The following is an 18,044-nucleotide window of genomic DNA, read 5'->3' on the forward strand; positions in this document are numbered from 1 at the left end:
TATCCACCACTGTAACTCAGTGATAGCTTCAACTGGCAACCGCATGAGTCTATCGAAATGACCTGCATGTGTTTTGAGTGCCTGTTCCTTAGCACATTGCAAATTCTGATAATGTAAAGGCCCGAATTGCACTCCAGGGAAAGCAGCCACTAATTTGCCAATTACACTAGCCACTAGTCGGATGGAGGATTGCTGCTCATCAACAAGATTGCTACAAGCTTCCATTAATTCTAATCTCTTGCCTCTAGGCAGAGTCACTAACATCTTAGTTGAATCAATGGTGAACCCCAAATAATCAATGATTCTAGATGGTATCAATTTGGATTTAGCTGGATGGATGAGAAACCCCAACCTCTCAAACACTGCGCATGTTGTTCCATTGTTTAAAAAGAGGTCTAAGAGTAAACCTAGCAATTATAGACCTGTTAGTTTGACGTCAGTGGTGGGCAAATTAATGGAAAGGATACTTCGAGATAATATATATAAGCATCTGGATAAACAGGGTCTGATTAGGAACAATCAACATGGATTTGTGCCTGGAAGGTCATGTTTGACTAATCTTCTTGAAATTTTTGAAGAGGTTACTCGGGAAATTGATGAGGGTAAAGCAGTGGATGTTGTATATATGGACTTCAGTAAGGCCTTTGACAAGGTTCCTCATGGAAGGTTGGTTAAGAAGGTTCAATTGTTGGGTATTAATGGTGGAGTAGCAAGATGGATTCAACAGTGGCTGAATGGGAGATGCCAGAGAGTAATGGTGGATGGTTGTTTGTCAGGTTGGAGGCCAGTGACGAGTGGGGTGCCACAGGGATCTGTGTTGGGTCCACTGTTGTTTGTCATGTACATCAATGATCTGGATGATGGTGTGGTAAATTGGATTAGTAAGTATGCAGATGATACTAAGATAGGTGGGGTTGTGGATAATGAAGTAGATTTTCAAAGTCTACAGAGAGATTTATGCCAGTTGGAAGAGTGGGCTGAAAGATGGCAGATGGAGTTTAATGCTGATAAGTGTGAGGTGCTACATCTTGGCAGGACAAATCAAAATAGGACATACATGGTAAATGGTAGGGAATTGAAGAATGCAGGTGAACAGAGGGATCTGGGAATAACTGTGCACAGTTCCCTGAAAGTGGAATCTCATGTAGATAGGGTGGTAAAGAAAGCTTTTGGTGTGCTGGCCTTTATAAATCAGAGCATTGAGTATAGAAGTTGGGATATAATGTCAGAATTGTACAAGACATTGGTGAGGCCAATTCTGGAGTATGGTGTACATTTTTGGTCGCCTAATTATAGGAAGGATGTCAACAAAATAGAGAGAGTACAGAGGAGATTTATTAGAATGTTGCCTGGGTTTCAGCAACTAAGTTACAGAGAAAGGTTGAACAAGTTAGGGCTTTATTCTTTGGAGCGCAGAAGGTTAAGGGGGGACTTGATAGAGGTCTTTAAAATGATGAGAGGGATAGACAGAGTTGACGTGGATAAGCTTTTCCCACTGAGAGTAGAGAAGATTCAAACAAGGGGACACGACTTGAGAATTAAGGGACAGAAGTTTAGGGGTAACATGAGGGGGAACTTCTTTACTCAGAGAGTGGTGGCTGTGTGGAATGAGCTTCCAGTGGGGGTGGCGGAGGCAGGTTCGTTTTTATCATTTAAAAATAAATTGGATAGTTATATGGACGGGAAAGGAATGGAGGGTTATGGTCTGAGCGCAGGTATATGGGACTAGGGGAGAATACGTGTTCGGCACGGACTAGAAGGGTCGAGATGGCCTGTTTCCGTGCTGTAATTGTTATATGGTTATTATATGGTTATATGTTTAGTAACTGAAACAGATAATTCAGCTGCTTCCTGAGTGTTGCCTATGATTAGAACATCATCCAAATAGGCCATCACAATATGTTTCTGAGCCCGGAGTAAACCGAACACCGGTTTCAACAACTTTGTAAATGGTCTAGGAGCTGAGGTTAAACTATAAGGTAATGTTTTAAAGTGCCACAGTTGGCTCATCCAACTAAATTTCAAATATCTCCGATAATCGTAATGAATCGGTACTGAATAATATGCATCTTTCAGATCTATACTTGCCATATAACATCCTTTGGACACCAATTGCTTAGCAGTAACAAATTTTTCCATTTTGAAATGTTTATACTGGACATAGGAATTAAGTCGAATTAGATGAAGAATGACTCGACACCCACCATCCTTTTGTCTAGGAAATATATTAGACACAAACTGATGAGGTTGATGAACCAACTTCTCAATTGCACCTTTTGTAAGTAATGTTCCAATTTCAGCATTTACCTGTAAAGTTTCTGGTTTTGAAAACACCAATGTCCGATTTGGTGTATGTTGTGTGGGTGGACGCAATTTAAAAATGAACTCAATTCGAAACCCCTGAATACTGTCTAGTATAAATGGATCTGATGTTATGCAGCACCATTCATTGAAGAACAACTGCAATCTACCCCCAACTCGTGACTGACCCATATATGATATGTCCTGAACAGAACCAGATGCACCTACCTCCATAGTTGCTAGTGGATACCTTTGCCTCCGAGTTCTGGAGGGAATAAATGTTGGGGTACACCAATTGCGTAAAGATGGCAGAGCCCGGCTTGGTCCTTGACCCGAATCAGCCTCAGTGAACCGTCTATAGGGGTGTAATCGGCGAAACGGAATTCTACCGGTCGGTTGTGCTCTAATGAGACCGACCGTCTTCGCCTCATCATCCAGTTCTTTGACCTGTTTCGACAGATCCCACCAAACAACAGGTTCGGCGACTGCACATTGGTTGTTCTGCACAAAGCTGCAAACTTTGGATTGAGAGTTGGTCTTATTGCATTTTTACGAAGACAATTTATTTCAAAGTGTGCATTGCACAAAAGGGCCAATGCATCCTGCTCTATAACAGACAGGGGCGCCCCTTCGAGTGGTCTTCCAAAGGCCGTAATGCCTGACCCAACCAGTTTTAAGACCTTTTGGAGCCTTAACTCCTGTGCTCTCATGCTTACACCCATTTGTCCCCAGATGGCCTGGTTAACTGTGGCCACTTTGATTGAGGCACAGGTGACAGGTGTCTCGTATCTTTTCGCCGTTTCTTCTATCGTGATGGGAAGCCACATAATTGATGGTTCTGGCCAGGTTCTTCCTTCGGCTCACCAGTTCCCGTTGGTATGGCAAATTTACATGCTATATCTGGCACGTCTGGTGCTTGGCTCTCATGCCTTGTCTTCTCCAGCTGTTTTCCCGACGGTGCACCTTGACCTTCCTTTCACCGTCTTCTCCATAGTCATGCTGGCTCCTGTAAACCAGCCTTACAGACCGCAAACGACGACCACAGTGAGTTTTTTAAAACGTACCTGCGGGTTTTTAACTTGCTGCTGGTGGAGCTACGCCCTGCCAGCCCGTCGTTGCGCCTTGCGTCTGACGTAATGACGCGCATGGGAACTGGCGGGGCTTCTTCATGGAATCACTCACGTGCCTCCGAAGTAAAATATGAATAAGTGTAAGGTTCATGTGAATGGGATGGTAGCTGGTCAGCATAGACTTGGTGGGCCGAAGGGCCTGTTTCGGTGCTGTGTGCTTCTCGCATTCTATAAGAGCTTCTGAATTATCCCTCATTGTTCAGGTGGGAAGATCTGAGTTAAGACTGGGGGAATTCCACTTCACGATATTTTGCCTGCAGACATTACAAAACCTCAGGAAGTACAAGTCCCAGGCACAAGGTGCACCAACGCATCACCAAAGTGGGTGTGGTACAGCGGTAGAGTTGCTGCCTTACAGCACCAGAGACCGTAGTTTGATCCTGACTACGGGTGCTGTGTGTACTGAGTTTGTACATTCCCTCCCTGTGATCACATGGCTGGAAATCCGGGTGCTCCGGTTTCCTCTCACACTGCAAAGATGTGCAGGTTTGTAGGTCAATTGGCTTCGTTAAAAACTGTAAATTGCCCCTAGTGTGTAGGACAGTGTTAGTGTACAGGCTGATCGCTGGTTGGCACGGACTTGGTGGGCTGAAGGGCCTGCCACCATGCTGTATCTCTAAACTAAAACTATGAAATTGTGAAGTGTGATTGTTGGACTTCTCACTGAGACATGGACAAGTGGAGCAAATGCCCTCACTGTGCCACGACACCTCACTCTGACCATGACACAAGAGTCAGTGCTGCTGGGAATGAGGAGGGGGAGGTCCCTGGCAGCAGTGACGGAAGTGTGTTAGTCAGCCTTGTGCTCCAGCCCTTCCTGTAATCTGATGATGTGCTGCAGAGGTGTGTGTGTGTGTGTGTGTGTGTGTGTGTGTGTGTGTGTGTGTGTGTGTGTGTGTGTGTGTGTAACTATCCTGCACACGCACTCACATTGGTCGTGAGGCTCACCCTCAGTAACTTTGCCCTTCTTAATGTGAGGCATCTAATCTCTCATTTGAAAACAATGTAAAAAATAGTAAATCTTCTCCAGCAAGATTCTTGGGAACATTGGTGACCTAACCTGTTTCCAATTGTTGCTGGAGTCAGCCTCATAAACTAACATGCTGGGTGGCTGGCGCTCCTGTTCCAATCTGCCTCGATCCGCCTGCAAGAAATCCCATTCCCATCATCTCTGCTGCGTTGCACAGGTCAGGACAACTTTGCAGGCATCTTGCATTTATATTTCCACTCTAGAATTTAGTTTAGAGATGAGGCGCGGAGTCCATGCTGACCAGCGATCACACTGCACACTAACACTATCCTACACGAGGGACAATTTACAATTTTCACTGAAGCCTACAAACCTGCACGTCTTTGGAGTGTGGGAGGAAACTGAAGATCTCTGAGAACCCCACGCAGGTCACGGGGAGAAGGTACAAACTCTGTACAGCCAGGTCCATAGTCAGGATCAAACCTGGGTCTCAGGCGATGTAAGGCAGCATTTCTACCGCTGCGCTACAGAAACGCTCTTGAAGAAGAGCACTAATGCCACATTTAGTGATCTAAAGCAGATGATTAAAACCTATTCAAAGATGTTGGTGTTAAGGAGCATCTGAAGAATGGGGAATGAGATTTAGGGATTATGGGAGTTTCAGCGGCTAGGGAATCTGAGGGCCAGTGGTAGAGTGATTAACAATAAAGGACCCTTCTCTGTCCCGACCAGAAACGTCTCCTATCCATGTTCTCCATAGACGCTGCCTGGCCTGCTGAGTTGCTCCAACACAATGTGTCTTGTTTTTGTAAACCAGCATCTGCAGTTCCTTGTGTCTCTATAGTGTGTTTAACATGGGGTTGAAGAGCTTGGACTGTAGGCGTGCAGAGCTCTCTCATTAGCAACGGGGCGGGGACAGTTATAGCCCCAGAGAAGGGAGTGATCACGGTGAATTTGAGAATAAAGGGTGAGAGTGTTCAGGAATTGCACAAGGCTCAGTGGGAAACCCTGGAACCAGGGTGTGGTGGAGGAAGATCGGATGCTGGGAGAACCATGAGAATGCAAACTGGAAGGTGAGATGAGTTTAATTAATAGAGGCAACTCCAACTTCAAGGAGAATTTGATATTGAGAGGCAGGTTGCTGTCATTGGGGAAATTAATGACCATTGGATCCAAAGATGTGAAAATCTGGGTTGTACATCATCTCATAGAGACAGGTTAAGTGGCAGAGAAAATACACTGCAGGTGAACTGGGCAGGATGGAGCAGCCCCTGAGCTGAGACATGGAGCGTTTTAGTGCAATGTCCAGAGTCACAGAGTCTGGGCTGATTAGTTGGAATCGCACGAGGTGATTATAGGAATCAACATCCGCTCACACATGAGATCATCCTCTACATGTGAATGGCTGAGGAGGGGGGCTCTGCCCTTGTCCCTGTTTATAGGGGCAGGGAGCTGATGGTGTGTGTATTGCTCGGTTTGTGGCTACGGAGCTGATGCTAAGTTGCTCCCCACGGATGCCTGTTCAGTGGGTGAAGTGAAATGTCACTGTGGCATTGGTGGGTTTACAATCTCCCCCCCTCCCCACCTTCCCTGTGCCCCTTCTGGATGCATACCAATTTCTCTCACTACATCACCTCCTCCTCCCCCCCCTTCCCCCCATCCCCTTCCACCTACACCTCTTCATCCTTCCCTCTGGTCACACTTCACACCCGATTTGGGATGATCAGCCATGATCACATTGAATGGTGGTGCTGGCTCGAAGGGCTGAATGGCCTACTCCTGCACCTATAGTCTATTGTCTCTTCTCCCCTAATATCACACCTTTTGTGTCCCTTTAATCTCTACCCTTTGACCACACATCTGCCCAATCAACCTTCCCCTGTATCCACCTATCACTGCCAACGCTTCATCCCATCCTCGCCCCTCTTCCAGCTTTCTCACCCCTACTGCAAACTTTTGAGGAAGAGTCACCTACCCATGTTCTTCAGAGACACTGTGCAACCTGCTGAGTTACTCCAGAATCTTGGGTTTTTGTTCAAGGTATCAGCATTGCCACTTTGGTTCTGGTTGATCACGGCACAAACACCTCATCAGTGGTAATCTCGCGCAGGTCGGAGTGAGTAGAGTAGTGATTAAATTTTGAAGTGGGCCTTTTTGATCAGGTTAAGGAGATCTAATTCCTCAATCCCCTTTTTAAATGACAACATCGGGAGCAGCATGTGTGTTGGGTGGTAACATGTTCCATTCCCTTATTGTCCTTGTGTAAAGGGAATATTGGCCACAAAGTTTATTGAAATTTAGCGAGTTGATGATGTAGGGACCGTTATTTTGTCTTGTTTCATGGTAGTTGGTGGTCTGAGATGACAGGAGATCTGATGGTGTGATTTTGTGAATCTCCTTGTAAATTGCAATAAGTCTTAGCCTGATTGTGCGGAGCTCTAGGGTATCCCATCCGAGAGACGTCAGCGTATTATTCACGCTTGATTTGCGCTTGTAGTCATTACATACAAAGCGGGCTGCTTGGCGTTGTACTTTCTCCGGGGTGATGTTGTTGTTGTTGAAAGGACCCCATACGGCTCCACAATACTCCAATTTGGGCCTGACCAAGGACTTGTAGGCATTCTCTTTGACGAATGTACTACATGCGTGAACATTTCTTTTGAGTAGGCCGAGAGTTCTATTTGCCTTGTTAGACACTTGACTAATATGCGTCGCCCAACTTAAATCTTTGCCTAATTCGACTCCTAGATATGGGTGATGGTCGACAGCAAGCAATGTATGGCCACCCATGTTGTATTCTGATAAAAAAAAATGGTTTGATCTTGTGTGAGACATGCATGGCATGATATTTGGTTGTATTGAATGACATCTGCCAGGTTTCTTGTGTCTATTTGTGATTGCTTAGTTATCATTAATGTGGTTCAGAAGTGAACTGCGAACAAATGATGATGGTGAACAGGCTCCATCACCACTTCCCTTTGTGTCCCCCAGCATGTTGTCCCAATCACATGGAGCCATTGCCTCTTCCCTGAGCATGGGTGGCCGGGCCTGGCTGTGGTGGGCAGGGCCAAGGCACCCCCTCCCTCTCGAGCCTCTCCAACCTTCCCCCCCCCCCCCCCCCCCCACCCCCCACTCAAGTCTCCCCCCACCTCCCCCCTCTCCAACCCTCTTCAAGATATCCCTTAGATACGAGCTCTGAGTGAGACTTTGGTAATCTATCCTCATAAGGTCTTGAGTGATAGGAGCAGAATTAGGCCATTCGGCCCATCAAATCTACTCCATCATTCAATCAGGGGTGATCTATCTCTTCCGCCCTAACCGCATTCTCCTGCCTTCTCCCCATAACCCCTGACCCCTGTACTAATCAAGAATCCATCTATCTCTGCCTTAAAAATATCCATTGACTTAATGCCTCATTTCATGGGTGGTTTGCAATCAGTCACCTTGAGATACCTGTAAAAGGGGCTACATAATTGCTTGCTGTAACTGAAGGAAGTGTGTGGATTGGACAGGCCGAGGACATTTCCTGTGTGTCAGAGAGAAGAGCAAGGAATGGCTGCTTGGTTTATTTATTATCGACTCTGTCATCTTTCCTTAGGTTTTTTGACGAGCTGGAAACACGCCACCAGGATAACCCAGTGATCCGAGACATCAGTGACATTGTGGAGCGTCACGCAACACATCACTTTGATGCTTACATTGTCTACTGTTCCAATGAAATGTACCAACAGAGAACCTTGCAGAAGTTACTGTGAGTACAGACTGAACTGCTCCAAGGTTTGGGATACAGTTAACCCTCATTATAACAGACCATGGTGTCTCGTTATAATGGAATGGTGTCCGCTATTGCCAACTGTCCACTATACCCAAGTAAGGGATTATCATTGTATAATGTTGTATGAGGGTGCAGCAGTAGAGTTGCTGACTCAAAGCGCCAGAGACCCGGATTCAATCCTGACTATGGGTGCTGTCTGAACCGAGTTTGTACACTCTCCCAGTGACCTGCTTGGGTTTTCTCCGCGTTGTCTGGTTTCCTCCCACACTCCAAAGACATACAGGTTTGTAGGTTAAATTGGCTTGCATTCATTGTAAATTGTCCCTCGTGTGGGCGAGGGTTGAGGGCCGGGGGTGGGGGTGTAGACCAGGGGGTGAGGGCCGGGGGTTGTGTCAGCAGCTGTCGGTAAGTCCGTCTACTGTAACCAAATCTGTTATAAAGAGGGCTATTAGATGAGGTGTTACTGCACTCTGAAGTATGTGCCAGGTGGGGTTGGGTCCCATTGTGCCTCTTTTTAGAAACAGAGAAAATAGGTGCAGGAGGAGGCCATTCGGCCCTACGAGCCAGCACCGCCATTCATTGTGATCATGGCTGATCATCCATAATCAGTAACCCGTGCCTGCCTTCTCCCCATATCCCTTGATTCCGCTAGCCCCTAGAGCTCTATCTAACTCTTTCAAATTCATCCAGTGATTTGACTTCCACTGCCCTCTGTGGCAGGGAATTCCACAAATTCACAATTCTCTGGGTGAAAAAGTTTTTTTCTCATCTCAGTTTTAAATGGCCTCTTCTTTATTCTTAGAATGTGGCCCCTGGTTCTGGACTCGCCCAACATTGGGAACATTTTTCCTGCATCTAGCTTGTCCAGTCCTTTTATAATTTTATATATTTCTATAAGATATCCTCTCATCCTTCAAAATTCCAGTGAATACAAGCCCAGTCTTTCCAATCTTTCCTCATACGACAGTCTGCCATCCCAGGGATTAACCTCATGAACCTCGATAGCAAGGATGTCCTTCCTCACTGCCTCAATAGCAAGGATGTCCTTCCCCAAATTAGGAGATAAAAACTGCACACAATACTCCAGATGTGGTCTCACTAGGGCTCTGTACAAGTAACAGAAGGACCTCTTTCCTCCTATCTTCAAATCTTTTTGTTATAAAGGCCAGCATGCCATTAGCTTTCTCCACTGCCTGCTGTACCTGCATGTTTACTTTCAATGACTGGTGTACAAGGACACCCAGGTCTTGTTGCACTTCCATTTTTTCTAATATTCCTAATATTCACTCTGAGATATCAGACACTAACAACTGCGTTGCTCACGGAAGGGCTTGTTGTGTCTCTGGACTTTCCTCCACATATTGCAACAGCCCCTGCAATTAGTCCAATCATACAGCTCTTTGTGTCCTTTCTCCACAGATGCTGCCCAACCCACTCAGTTACTCCAGCACCTTGTCCTTTTTTTGTAAACTAGTATCTGCGTATATATATAAATACATAAGGGGGAAATGGGTAACAATAGAGAGAGGGGGGCTGGATCAGAGGGTGGGCGGGGTGGGTGGGGTGGGCGGCGTGAGGGTGGGTGGGACGGGTGTGGTGAGTTCGGGTGGGCAGGGTGGGGTGGTGGCCGGTGGGCCGGGGTGGGCAGGGGGGTGGGTGGGGGGGGTGGGCTGCGATTTAATACAGACAAATATGAGCTGTTGCATTTTGGGAAGTCTAACATGAGCAGTGAACGGTGGGGTTCTAGGGAGTGTTGTAGAGCAGAGGGATCTAGGAGTACAGGTGCATGGTTCCTTGAAGGTGGAGTTGCAGGTAGGTAAGGTGGTCAATAAGGCTTTTGGCACATTGGCCTTCATCAGTCAGAGTATTGAGTATAGAAGTTGGGTGGTCATGTTGTAGTTGTATAATACGTTGGTGAGGCCGCATTTAGACTATTGTGTTCAGTTCTGGGCACCATGTTATAGGAAAGATGTTGTCAAGCTGGAAAGGGCAGAGAAGATTCATGACATTGCCAGGACTAGAGGGTGTGAGCTATAGGGAGAGATTCGACCCGAAAAGTCACCTATTCCTTCGCTCCATAGGTGCTGACTCACCCGCTGAGTTTCTCCCGCATTTTTGTCTACCTTCTGAGCTGTAGGGAGGGATTGAGCAGGCTGGGACTCTATTCCCGGAGGATGAGAGGTGATCTTATTGAGATGTATAAAATCAAGAGGGGAATAGATGAGGTAGATGCCCAGAGTCTCTTGCCCAGAGTAAATGAATCGAGGACCAGAAGACATCGGACTAAAGTGATGGGGAAAATATTTAATAGGAATCTGAGGGGTACCTTTTTCACACAAAAAGTGGTGGGTGTATGGAACAAGCTGCCAGAGGAGGTAGTTTAGGCTGGGACTATCCCAAATTTAAGAAACAGTTAGACAAATAGGTCAGGTTTGGAAGGATATGGACCAAACGCGGGCAGGTGGGACTAGTGTAGCTGGGACATGTTGGCTGGTGTTGGCAGGTTGGGCCGAAGGGCCTGTTTCCACACTGTATCATTCTATGCTTCTATGCAGTTCCTTGTTTTTACCAATTATACAATCCTGAGAGAAGTAACAACTTTAAAGGTTTAATTGCTGTGCACGGACTGATTCTGCCAATGTCACGTGTGTTACTGACACTCTCCTTGCCTCTTGCAGCATCTCCAACGCGCAGTTCAAGGAGGTTCTGCAGCAGATTCAGAGCAAGCCGGAGTGTGGAGGCCTCCCCATCATCTCCTTCCTGATCCTGCCCATGCAGAGGGTGACACGGCTGCCCTTGTTGGTGGATGTAGGTTACCCTTTCCTCTGTCTGTCTCCCTGTCTCCCTGTCTCCCTGTCTCGCAGGGATGTTGATTATCATGTAGATAAACACAAAACGGAGTAACTCAGTGGGTCAGGCAGCGTTTCTGGAGAAAAGGAATGGGTGACTTTTCAGGTTGAGACCCTTCTTCAGTCTGAGAGTAAGGGGAGAGGGAAAGTAGAGATATGAAAAGGTACAAAAAACAAATGAATGAAAGGCATCAAAAGAACAAATCAAAGCCAGCAAAGAAGATGGAAAGGTGGAGCCCACAATGGTCCATTGTTGGTGGCGGGAAAAGTGATAACAAGAGGATACAAAGTGAAACTAAGCAGAACGACAGTGAGATTAGTTGGATGACCAGGGTGGGGGAGGGACGGAGAGAGAGGGGATCAAGGGTTACCTGAAGTTAGAGAAATCAATACTCATGCCGCTGGGTTCTAAGCTGCCCAAGGTTAACATTATGGCGGAAGGCTGATGTGTAACTGACGATGCTGTGTGGTGAAGGGGAGAATAGGCTTTGGATTTGCTGAGATGCCTGTCTGAGGTATACAAAACTTCCTGCAACATTCTCCATGGCAACACATACATTTGTTAATGTTCTATTTGGTAGTGTTCCCCTAAAACCATAGTTATAACCAGCACCCTGGGGTGATATCCTTCCCTTGTTTGAGGAGGGTCTCCACCACACCCTGCCCCCCCATGTCCAGCAGCAGAGGGACCCTAGACTGTGGCCCTCCCCCACAGAGCCTTGGGGTTGGCTGCACCGAGCTTCAGTGTGTCCCTCAGCACGTACTCCTGCAGTCTGCAGCGGGCCAGTCGGCAACATTCCCCGGCTGGCATCTCGCTCTGCTGGGAGACCAACACGTTTCAGAGAGGATGGAGTCGTGTGTGGAAAGGATATGATGGAGCAAACTGTATTCCAAGCCTGGTCCTGGTAACAATGCAACAGTGTTTACAGCACAGATACAAGCCATTCTAACGGGCTGCTCCATGCTGGACTTCACCTTCAACTTGAGCCTCCTCAAGTTGGGTGTTTTATTTATCCCCGTCAACAAGTCGTTGCATCAATTAAACGTGCGAGAGTTCCCCGCCCAGTATTTGCACTGACATGTAAATGGGCAGCATCGCCCCCTGGTGGTGTCACCGCCTTGGAATTTGCATTCTAAGTGATCACTTTACTTTAAAGATGCGGCATGGAAACGGAGTCCACACCAACCATCGATCACACGTTCACATTAGTTCTCTGTTTCACATCCGCTTCCAACACACTGGGGCGGCACGGTGGCGCAGCGCCACAGTTACTGCCTTTCAGCGCTTACAGCGGCAAAGACCCGGGTTCGATCCCGACTACGGGTGCTGTCTGTTTGGTGTTTGTACGTTCTCCCCGTGACCTCGTGGGTTTACTCCGAGATCTTCAGTTTCCTCCCACATTCCAAATATGTACAGGTTTGTAGATTAATTAGCTTGGTATAAATGTAAAATGTCCCTCGTGTGTGTAGGATAGTGTTAATGTGTGGGGATCGCTGGTTGGTACAGACTAAGTGGGCCGACAGGCCTGTGTCCATGCTGTATGTCTGAAAATTAAAAAAACATTGCCATCAATTTACAGAGGCCAATTAACCTACAGACTGTCACATCTATGGGGTGTTGGACGATACCCAAGAGTCTGGAATTCACGATGTAACTCTACATGACTTTGATTAGGTCTCATTTGGAGTATTGCCTGCAGTTCTGGTTGCCTCATTGTAGGAAAGATGAGCAGGCTTTGGAGAGAGGTTTACTAGAATCCTTCCTGGATTAGATGGTTTTAGCTACAGGGAGAGGTTGGATAGAATTGGGGTTGAAGAGGATAGACTCTGAAATGTTGGAGGTTGAGGGCAGACTTGATAGAAGTATATAACAATATGAGAGGCATCGATAGACAGGCAGAACCTTCCTCCCCAGAGTGGACATGTCCAGCCTCAGAGCGCATGGCTGAAGGGGGGTTGGGGGAAAGTTTAATGGGGATGTGCAAGTCTTTTTACACAGCATGGTGGGGCCTGGAACACATTGCCAGAGGTGGTGGTGGAGCAAGATACGATCGTGATGTTTAACAGGCACATTTTAGATAGGCACATGGAAGTGGCGTCAATAGAAGGATATGGATCATGTGCAGGAAGATAAGATCAGTTTAACTTGGCATCATGTTCGGAACAAACATAGTTCTATACCAGAGCAGCAGGAGAAAACCTACACGCTCACTGGGAGAACATGCAGACTCCACATAGATCACATCTGAGGTCAGGTTATTGGACCCTACTTCAGCAGTGGTTTGCAGAAACTTCCAACCAGAAGGGGATTTGAGAGTTAGTGGGGATGGATGACCAACAAATGCCTGCATATCACAATTTTAGATGCAGTGTGGAAACAGGCCCTTTGGCCCAACTTGCCTGCACCGGCCAAACATCCCAGCTGCACTAGTCCCACCTGCTCGCGTTAGACCCATATCCCTCTAAATCTGTACTATCCATGTACCTGTCTAAATGTTTCTTAAACATTGCGATAATATCTGCCTCAACTCCCTCCTTAAGCAGCTCATTTCATGCAACCACCACCATTTGCCTGAAAAAGTTACCCCTCTGGTTCCTTTTAAATCTTTCCCACCTCCAACCAATGTCCTCTGGTTCTTGATTCCCCCACTTTGGAAACAGAGAACAAGAGTGTGCGACTACCCAATTTATTCCTCTCATGATTTTACACACCTCTATAAGGGATTTCTCTCTATAAGATCTTATCTCTTCCTCCTGTGCTCCAAGGAATAGAGTCCCAGCCTACTCAACCTCTCCCTAAAGTTCAAACCCTCGAGTCCTGGCAACATCCTCCAAATCTTCTTTGCACCCTTTCTAGTTTGACAACATCTTGCCTATAGCATGCCTGCCTATAACATGCCAAGACTCTAAATGCAGCCTCACCAATGTCTTATACAACTGCAAAATGATCTCCCAACTTTTATACTCAATGCACTGACTGATGACGGCCAATGTGCCAAAAGCCTTTTTAAACACCCTAGCTACCTGTGATGCCACTTTCAACAAACTAGATCCCTCTGCTCTACAACACTCCCCACAGCCCCACTGTTCACTGGGTATGTTCTGTCCATGTTAGTGCTTTCAAGTGCATGTATATCTTATCCCTCAGAGTAGTCTCTAGTAACTTTCTGCCCACAGAGACAATTTTATCTATTTTAACCAGAGCACCATTATGAGAGCCAGCACTAGTTAGTAATTACAAATTAGTGACCTTGTTGGACCAGACTTGCACTCTGGGTTACTGGTTTAGTTTAGAGATACAGCGTAGAAACAGGCCCTTTAGCCCAACAAATGTGCACTGACCAGCGATCCCCGCACACTGATATTATCTTACCCACCAGGGATGATTTACAATTATACCAAGGCAGTTACCGTACAACCATGTTCGTCTTTGGAGTGTGGGAGGAAACTGGAGCACCTGGAGAAAACCCACGCAGGTCATGGAGAGAGCGTACAATACAAGCTGTGTACGCTCATAGTGAGGATGGAACCCGTGTCTCTGGTGCACTAAGGCAGCAACACTACCGCTGCACCACTGTGGCTCCATGCATATTGGCTCTAGGTCTCTGTTTGACTCTGCCAAGTTAATCCTTGCTAGGGGAATGTAGTCGCAGCGAGCTGTCTGCACTGCACTGACCATGGTTGCAGAGAGATGCCGTCAATTTTGCCCTGGGAATTTGAGGGACCTTGTGTGAAAGTGCAGCTCAGTGTGGGTGGAGCTGACTGCCGTGAACTCACCACCTCTGGACAGATTTGTGATTAGTACGGGTGTTAGGGGTTACGTGGAGTAGGCCAGGGAATGGGGGGGGGGTGAGAGGGTAAGATAGACCAACCATTATGGAATGGTGGGGTAGACCTGTTGGGCGAATGGCCTCATTCTGCTTCTTGTGAATCTCGGAAGAAGGCTGGAGCCAGAGAAGAAGAGGAGGTTGTGGAGAAGCCTGGTGTTGTGTTTTGGTGTGAAAGGTGCCAGCAGCAACTCTGTAGCGTGTGTGCTCTCTCATTAAACCTCCCACATTTGTCTTTCAGACTATTTGCCAGAAAACCAACCGTTTCCAGGTGGAATATGATGCAGCGACTCATGCACTGAAGGCCATCAGCAAGGTAGGACTGGGTGCCCTGCCCCCCCCCCCCCCCCCCCCCCCCCCCCCACCCCCACAGTGCTCCACTCCCCCACTTTGTCAATGTCAGCTTGGCAGAAGCCCTGATCAGAGCAGGCTGCCAGATCACAGTCCTTGTTCCACTGCACCCAGTACCACTCTCCGCTTGCGTTGTCCAAATCCTCGGGCTCTCCACCATCTAGACCCCTACAAGCCTGGCAGCTCTTGCTGAGGACCTCATGCCCATCCATATTGACCAACGTTACTCAGACCTGTCAATGTTCCTCCTCACTGCAGTACTGAGGGGGATCGACACAAAACGCTGGAGTAACTCAACGGGGCAAGCAGCATCTCTGGAGAGAAGGAATAGGTGATGTTTCGGGTCAAGACCCTTCTTCCCTCCGACACTGTACTCGGGGAGTGTCCTGTTACTGGAGGTTGTGTTTTTATTTGGATAAGTAATTGTTTTGAATTCCTCTCGTGTTTTGGGCAACACAAGTGCAGGCGAGGGTGTAGAGAAGATGAACCGGGATGCTGTGTTGATTTAGTTTAGTGGCGCGGCCATTGTGGGGACGAGGTCAAGTTGAGGTCAATTGCAAGAAGTTTTGGCTCGAGAGGCTTTGGCGAGAAGGGCTGAGGAAAGGAGCGCTGAGCTGCCAAGCGAATCAGTTCCAAGCTGGAGATGGAGTGGGGAGCTTAAAAAGGAGCTGTTGGGGAGAAATAAAGTAAGTTTGCAGGATCACGTGATATGCTGCAGCTGCATGATGTGGGAGCTGGTGGACATCTTGGTGGTTCATGGTGACCACATCTGCAGTAAATGTTGGTCATCCCCATTGAGCCTCAGGCTGGGATCTGAGCTTCAAGCACTGCATCGCATCAGGGATCTGGACGTTGTGTCTCTGGAGGCAGTCACATCTTTATCTGTGACACAGGTAGAACAAAGAAAGAGGTTCAGCTGAGGGAATTTGAGCAACTTGGGACTAAATTTAAAAAGCAGAACAATAATAATCTCTAGATTGCTACCTGAGCCACGAGCAAATTGCCATAGAGTCAAAGAGATTAAATGAGTGTCAAATGCATGTCTCAAATATTAGAAGATAGACACAAAATGCTGGAGTTACTCAGCGGGACAGGCAACATCTCTGGATGGAAGGCGTGGGTGACGTTTCGGTTCCAGACCTTCTTCAAATTGCGTAACTGTGTTTTAATTTAGTTTGTTCAACCCATGTCATTGGTACCCACGTGGGCCATGACAACTGGATATTTCGCCTCCCACGCCACATTCCTCTGTAGATCAGATGCGATGGCCTGAACCTGGAACCTTCGGGACTCTCAATCATTGCAACAGAGAATTGTGTCCATTCCCCTGTGGATAGAGCTTTAAACATAATGGGGAGGGGTGGTGGGTTCAACAGATTGGAAAAGGAGGTTATTGATGTCTCCAGAATAAGAAGTAGGACAGAAAGATTAGAAAGGGATAACCGTCTAACATAGGGAACAATTTGAGAAAAGGAGTGGTGAATGCAGAACCAAAGGAGTGGTGAATGCAGGCAGCTTCTGAAACAAGGTGTGTGAACGTGTAGCACAGCTAGAAATGAGTTGGAACAACGTTGTGGGCATCACAGAGTCGTGGCTGAAATAGGATCAGAGCTGGGAGCTGAGCATCCAAGGATATACATCCTGTCGAAAAGACATACAGGTGGGCAGACGGGGTGGGGTGGCTCCGCTCATGAATTAATGAATAAGTATATTGGCCAAGTATATTCACATACAAGGAATTTGCCTTAGTGCTCTGCCCGCAAGTGAGAACATGACATACAGTGACAGTTAGGAATGACACATAAAACATTAAACATTAATAATAAAACATTATCGATTAAACATGCAAATTAAATAAAATGCCAGGGCAACATCCAATCTTTGGCAAGAAATTATTTGGGATCAGATGATGTAGGATCCTTGTAGGTAGAGGTAAGGAACTGCAAGCGTGAAAAGACCCAGAGGGGAGTTATACACAGGCTTCTGAATGACAGGGTAGAAGTTACATCAAGAGATAGAGAAAGCATGTGAGAAAGACAATGTTACAGTGGTCATGGGGCATATCATTATGCAGGTAGACTGGAATGATCAAGTTGGGACTGGACCCCAAGAGAAGTAAGTTGTAGAATGCCTACGAGACAGCTTCATAGAGCAGTTTGTATTCCAGCCCACTGGGGAAATGGGTAATTCTGGATCTGGTGCTGTGCAATGATCCAGATTTGATTAGGCAGCTGAAGGTGAAGGAACTCCTAGGGAGCAGTGATTACAATTTGCTAGAGACGTGAGACATCGGATGTGTTGGTATTACTGTTGAGTAAAGGTAAAGGGAAATTGATGAGGGTAAAGCAGTGGATGTTATCTATATGGACTTCGGTAAGGCCTTTGACAAGGTTCCTCATGGAAGGTTGGTTAAGAAGGTTCAATTGTTGGGTATTAATGCAGGAGTAGCAAGATGGATTTAACAGTAGCTGAATGGGAGATACCAGAGAGTAATGGTGGATAACTGTTTGTCAGGTTCGAGGCCAGTGACTAGTGGGGTGCCTCAGGGATCTGTGTTGGGTCCACTGTTGTTTGTCATGTACATCAATGATCTGGATGATGGTGTGGTAAATTGGATTAGTAAGTATGCAGATGATACTAAGATAGGTGGTGTTGTGGATAATGAAGTAGATTTTCAAAGTCTACAGAGAGATTTAGGCCATTTGGAAGAGTGGGCTGAAAGATGGCAGATGGAGTTTAATGCTGATAAGTGTGAGGAGCTACATCTTGGCAGGACAAATCAATATAGGACGTACATGGTAAATGGTAGCGAATTGAGGAATGCAGTTGAACAGAGATATC

The 18,044-nt window shown here is 46.8% G+C and overlaps 1 protein-coding gene across 1 annotated transcript in view; it reads left to right on the forward strand.

Annotated features, from left to right (window-relative positions):
• arhgef16 (Rho guanine nucleotide exchange factor (GEF) 16) overlaps positions 1 to 18,044 on the forward strand; it is a 64,899-nt gene that overhangs the window by 35,625 nt on the left and 11,230 nt on the right. The window contains 3 exon segments of the mRNA XM_055659699.1: positions 8,000 to 8,152; positions 10,855 to 10,984; positions 15,094 to 15,168. Of these exon segments, the coding sequence (XP_055515674.1) occupies positions 8,000 to 8,152; positions 10,855 to 10,984; positions 15,094 to 15,168 (358 nt within the window).

Source organism: Leucoraja erinacea, chromosome 30 (assembly GCF_028641065.1).
Source record: "Leucoraja erinacea ecotype New England chromosome 30, Leri_hhj_1, whole genome shotgun sequence".
Lineage (NCBI taxonomy): Eukaryota > Metazoa > Chordata > Chondrichthyes > Rajiformes > Rajidae > Leucoraja > Leucoraja erinaceus.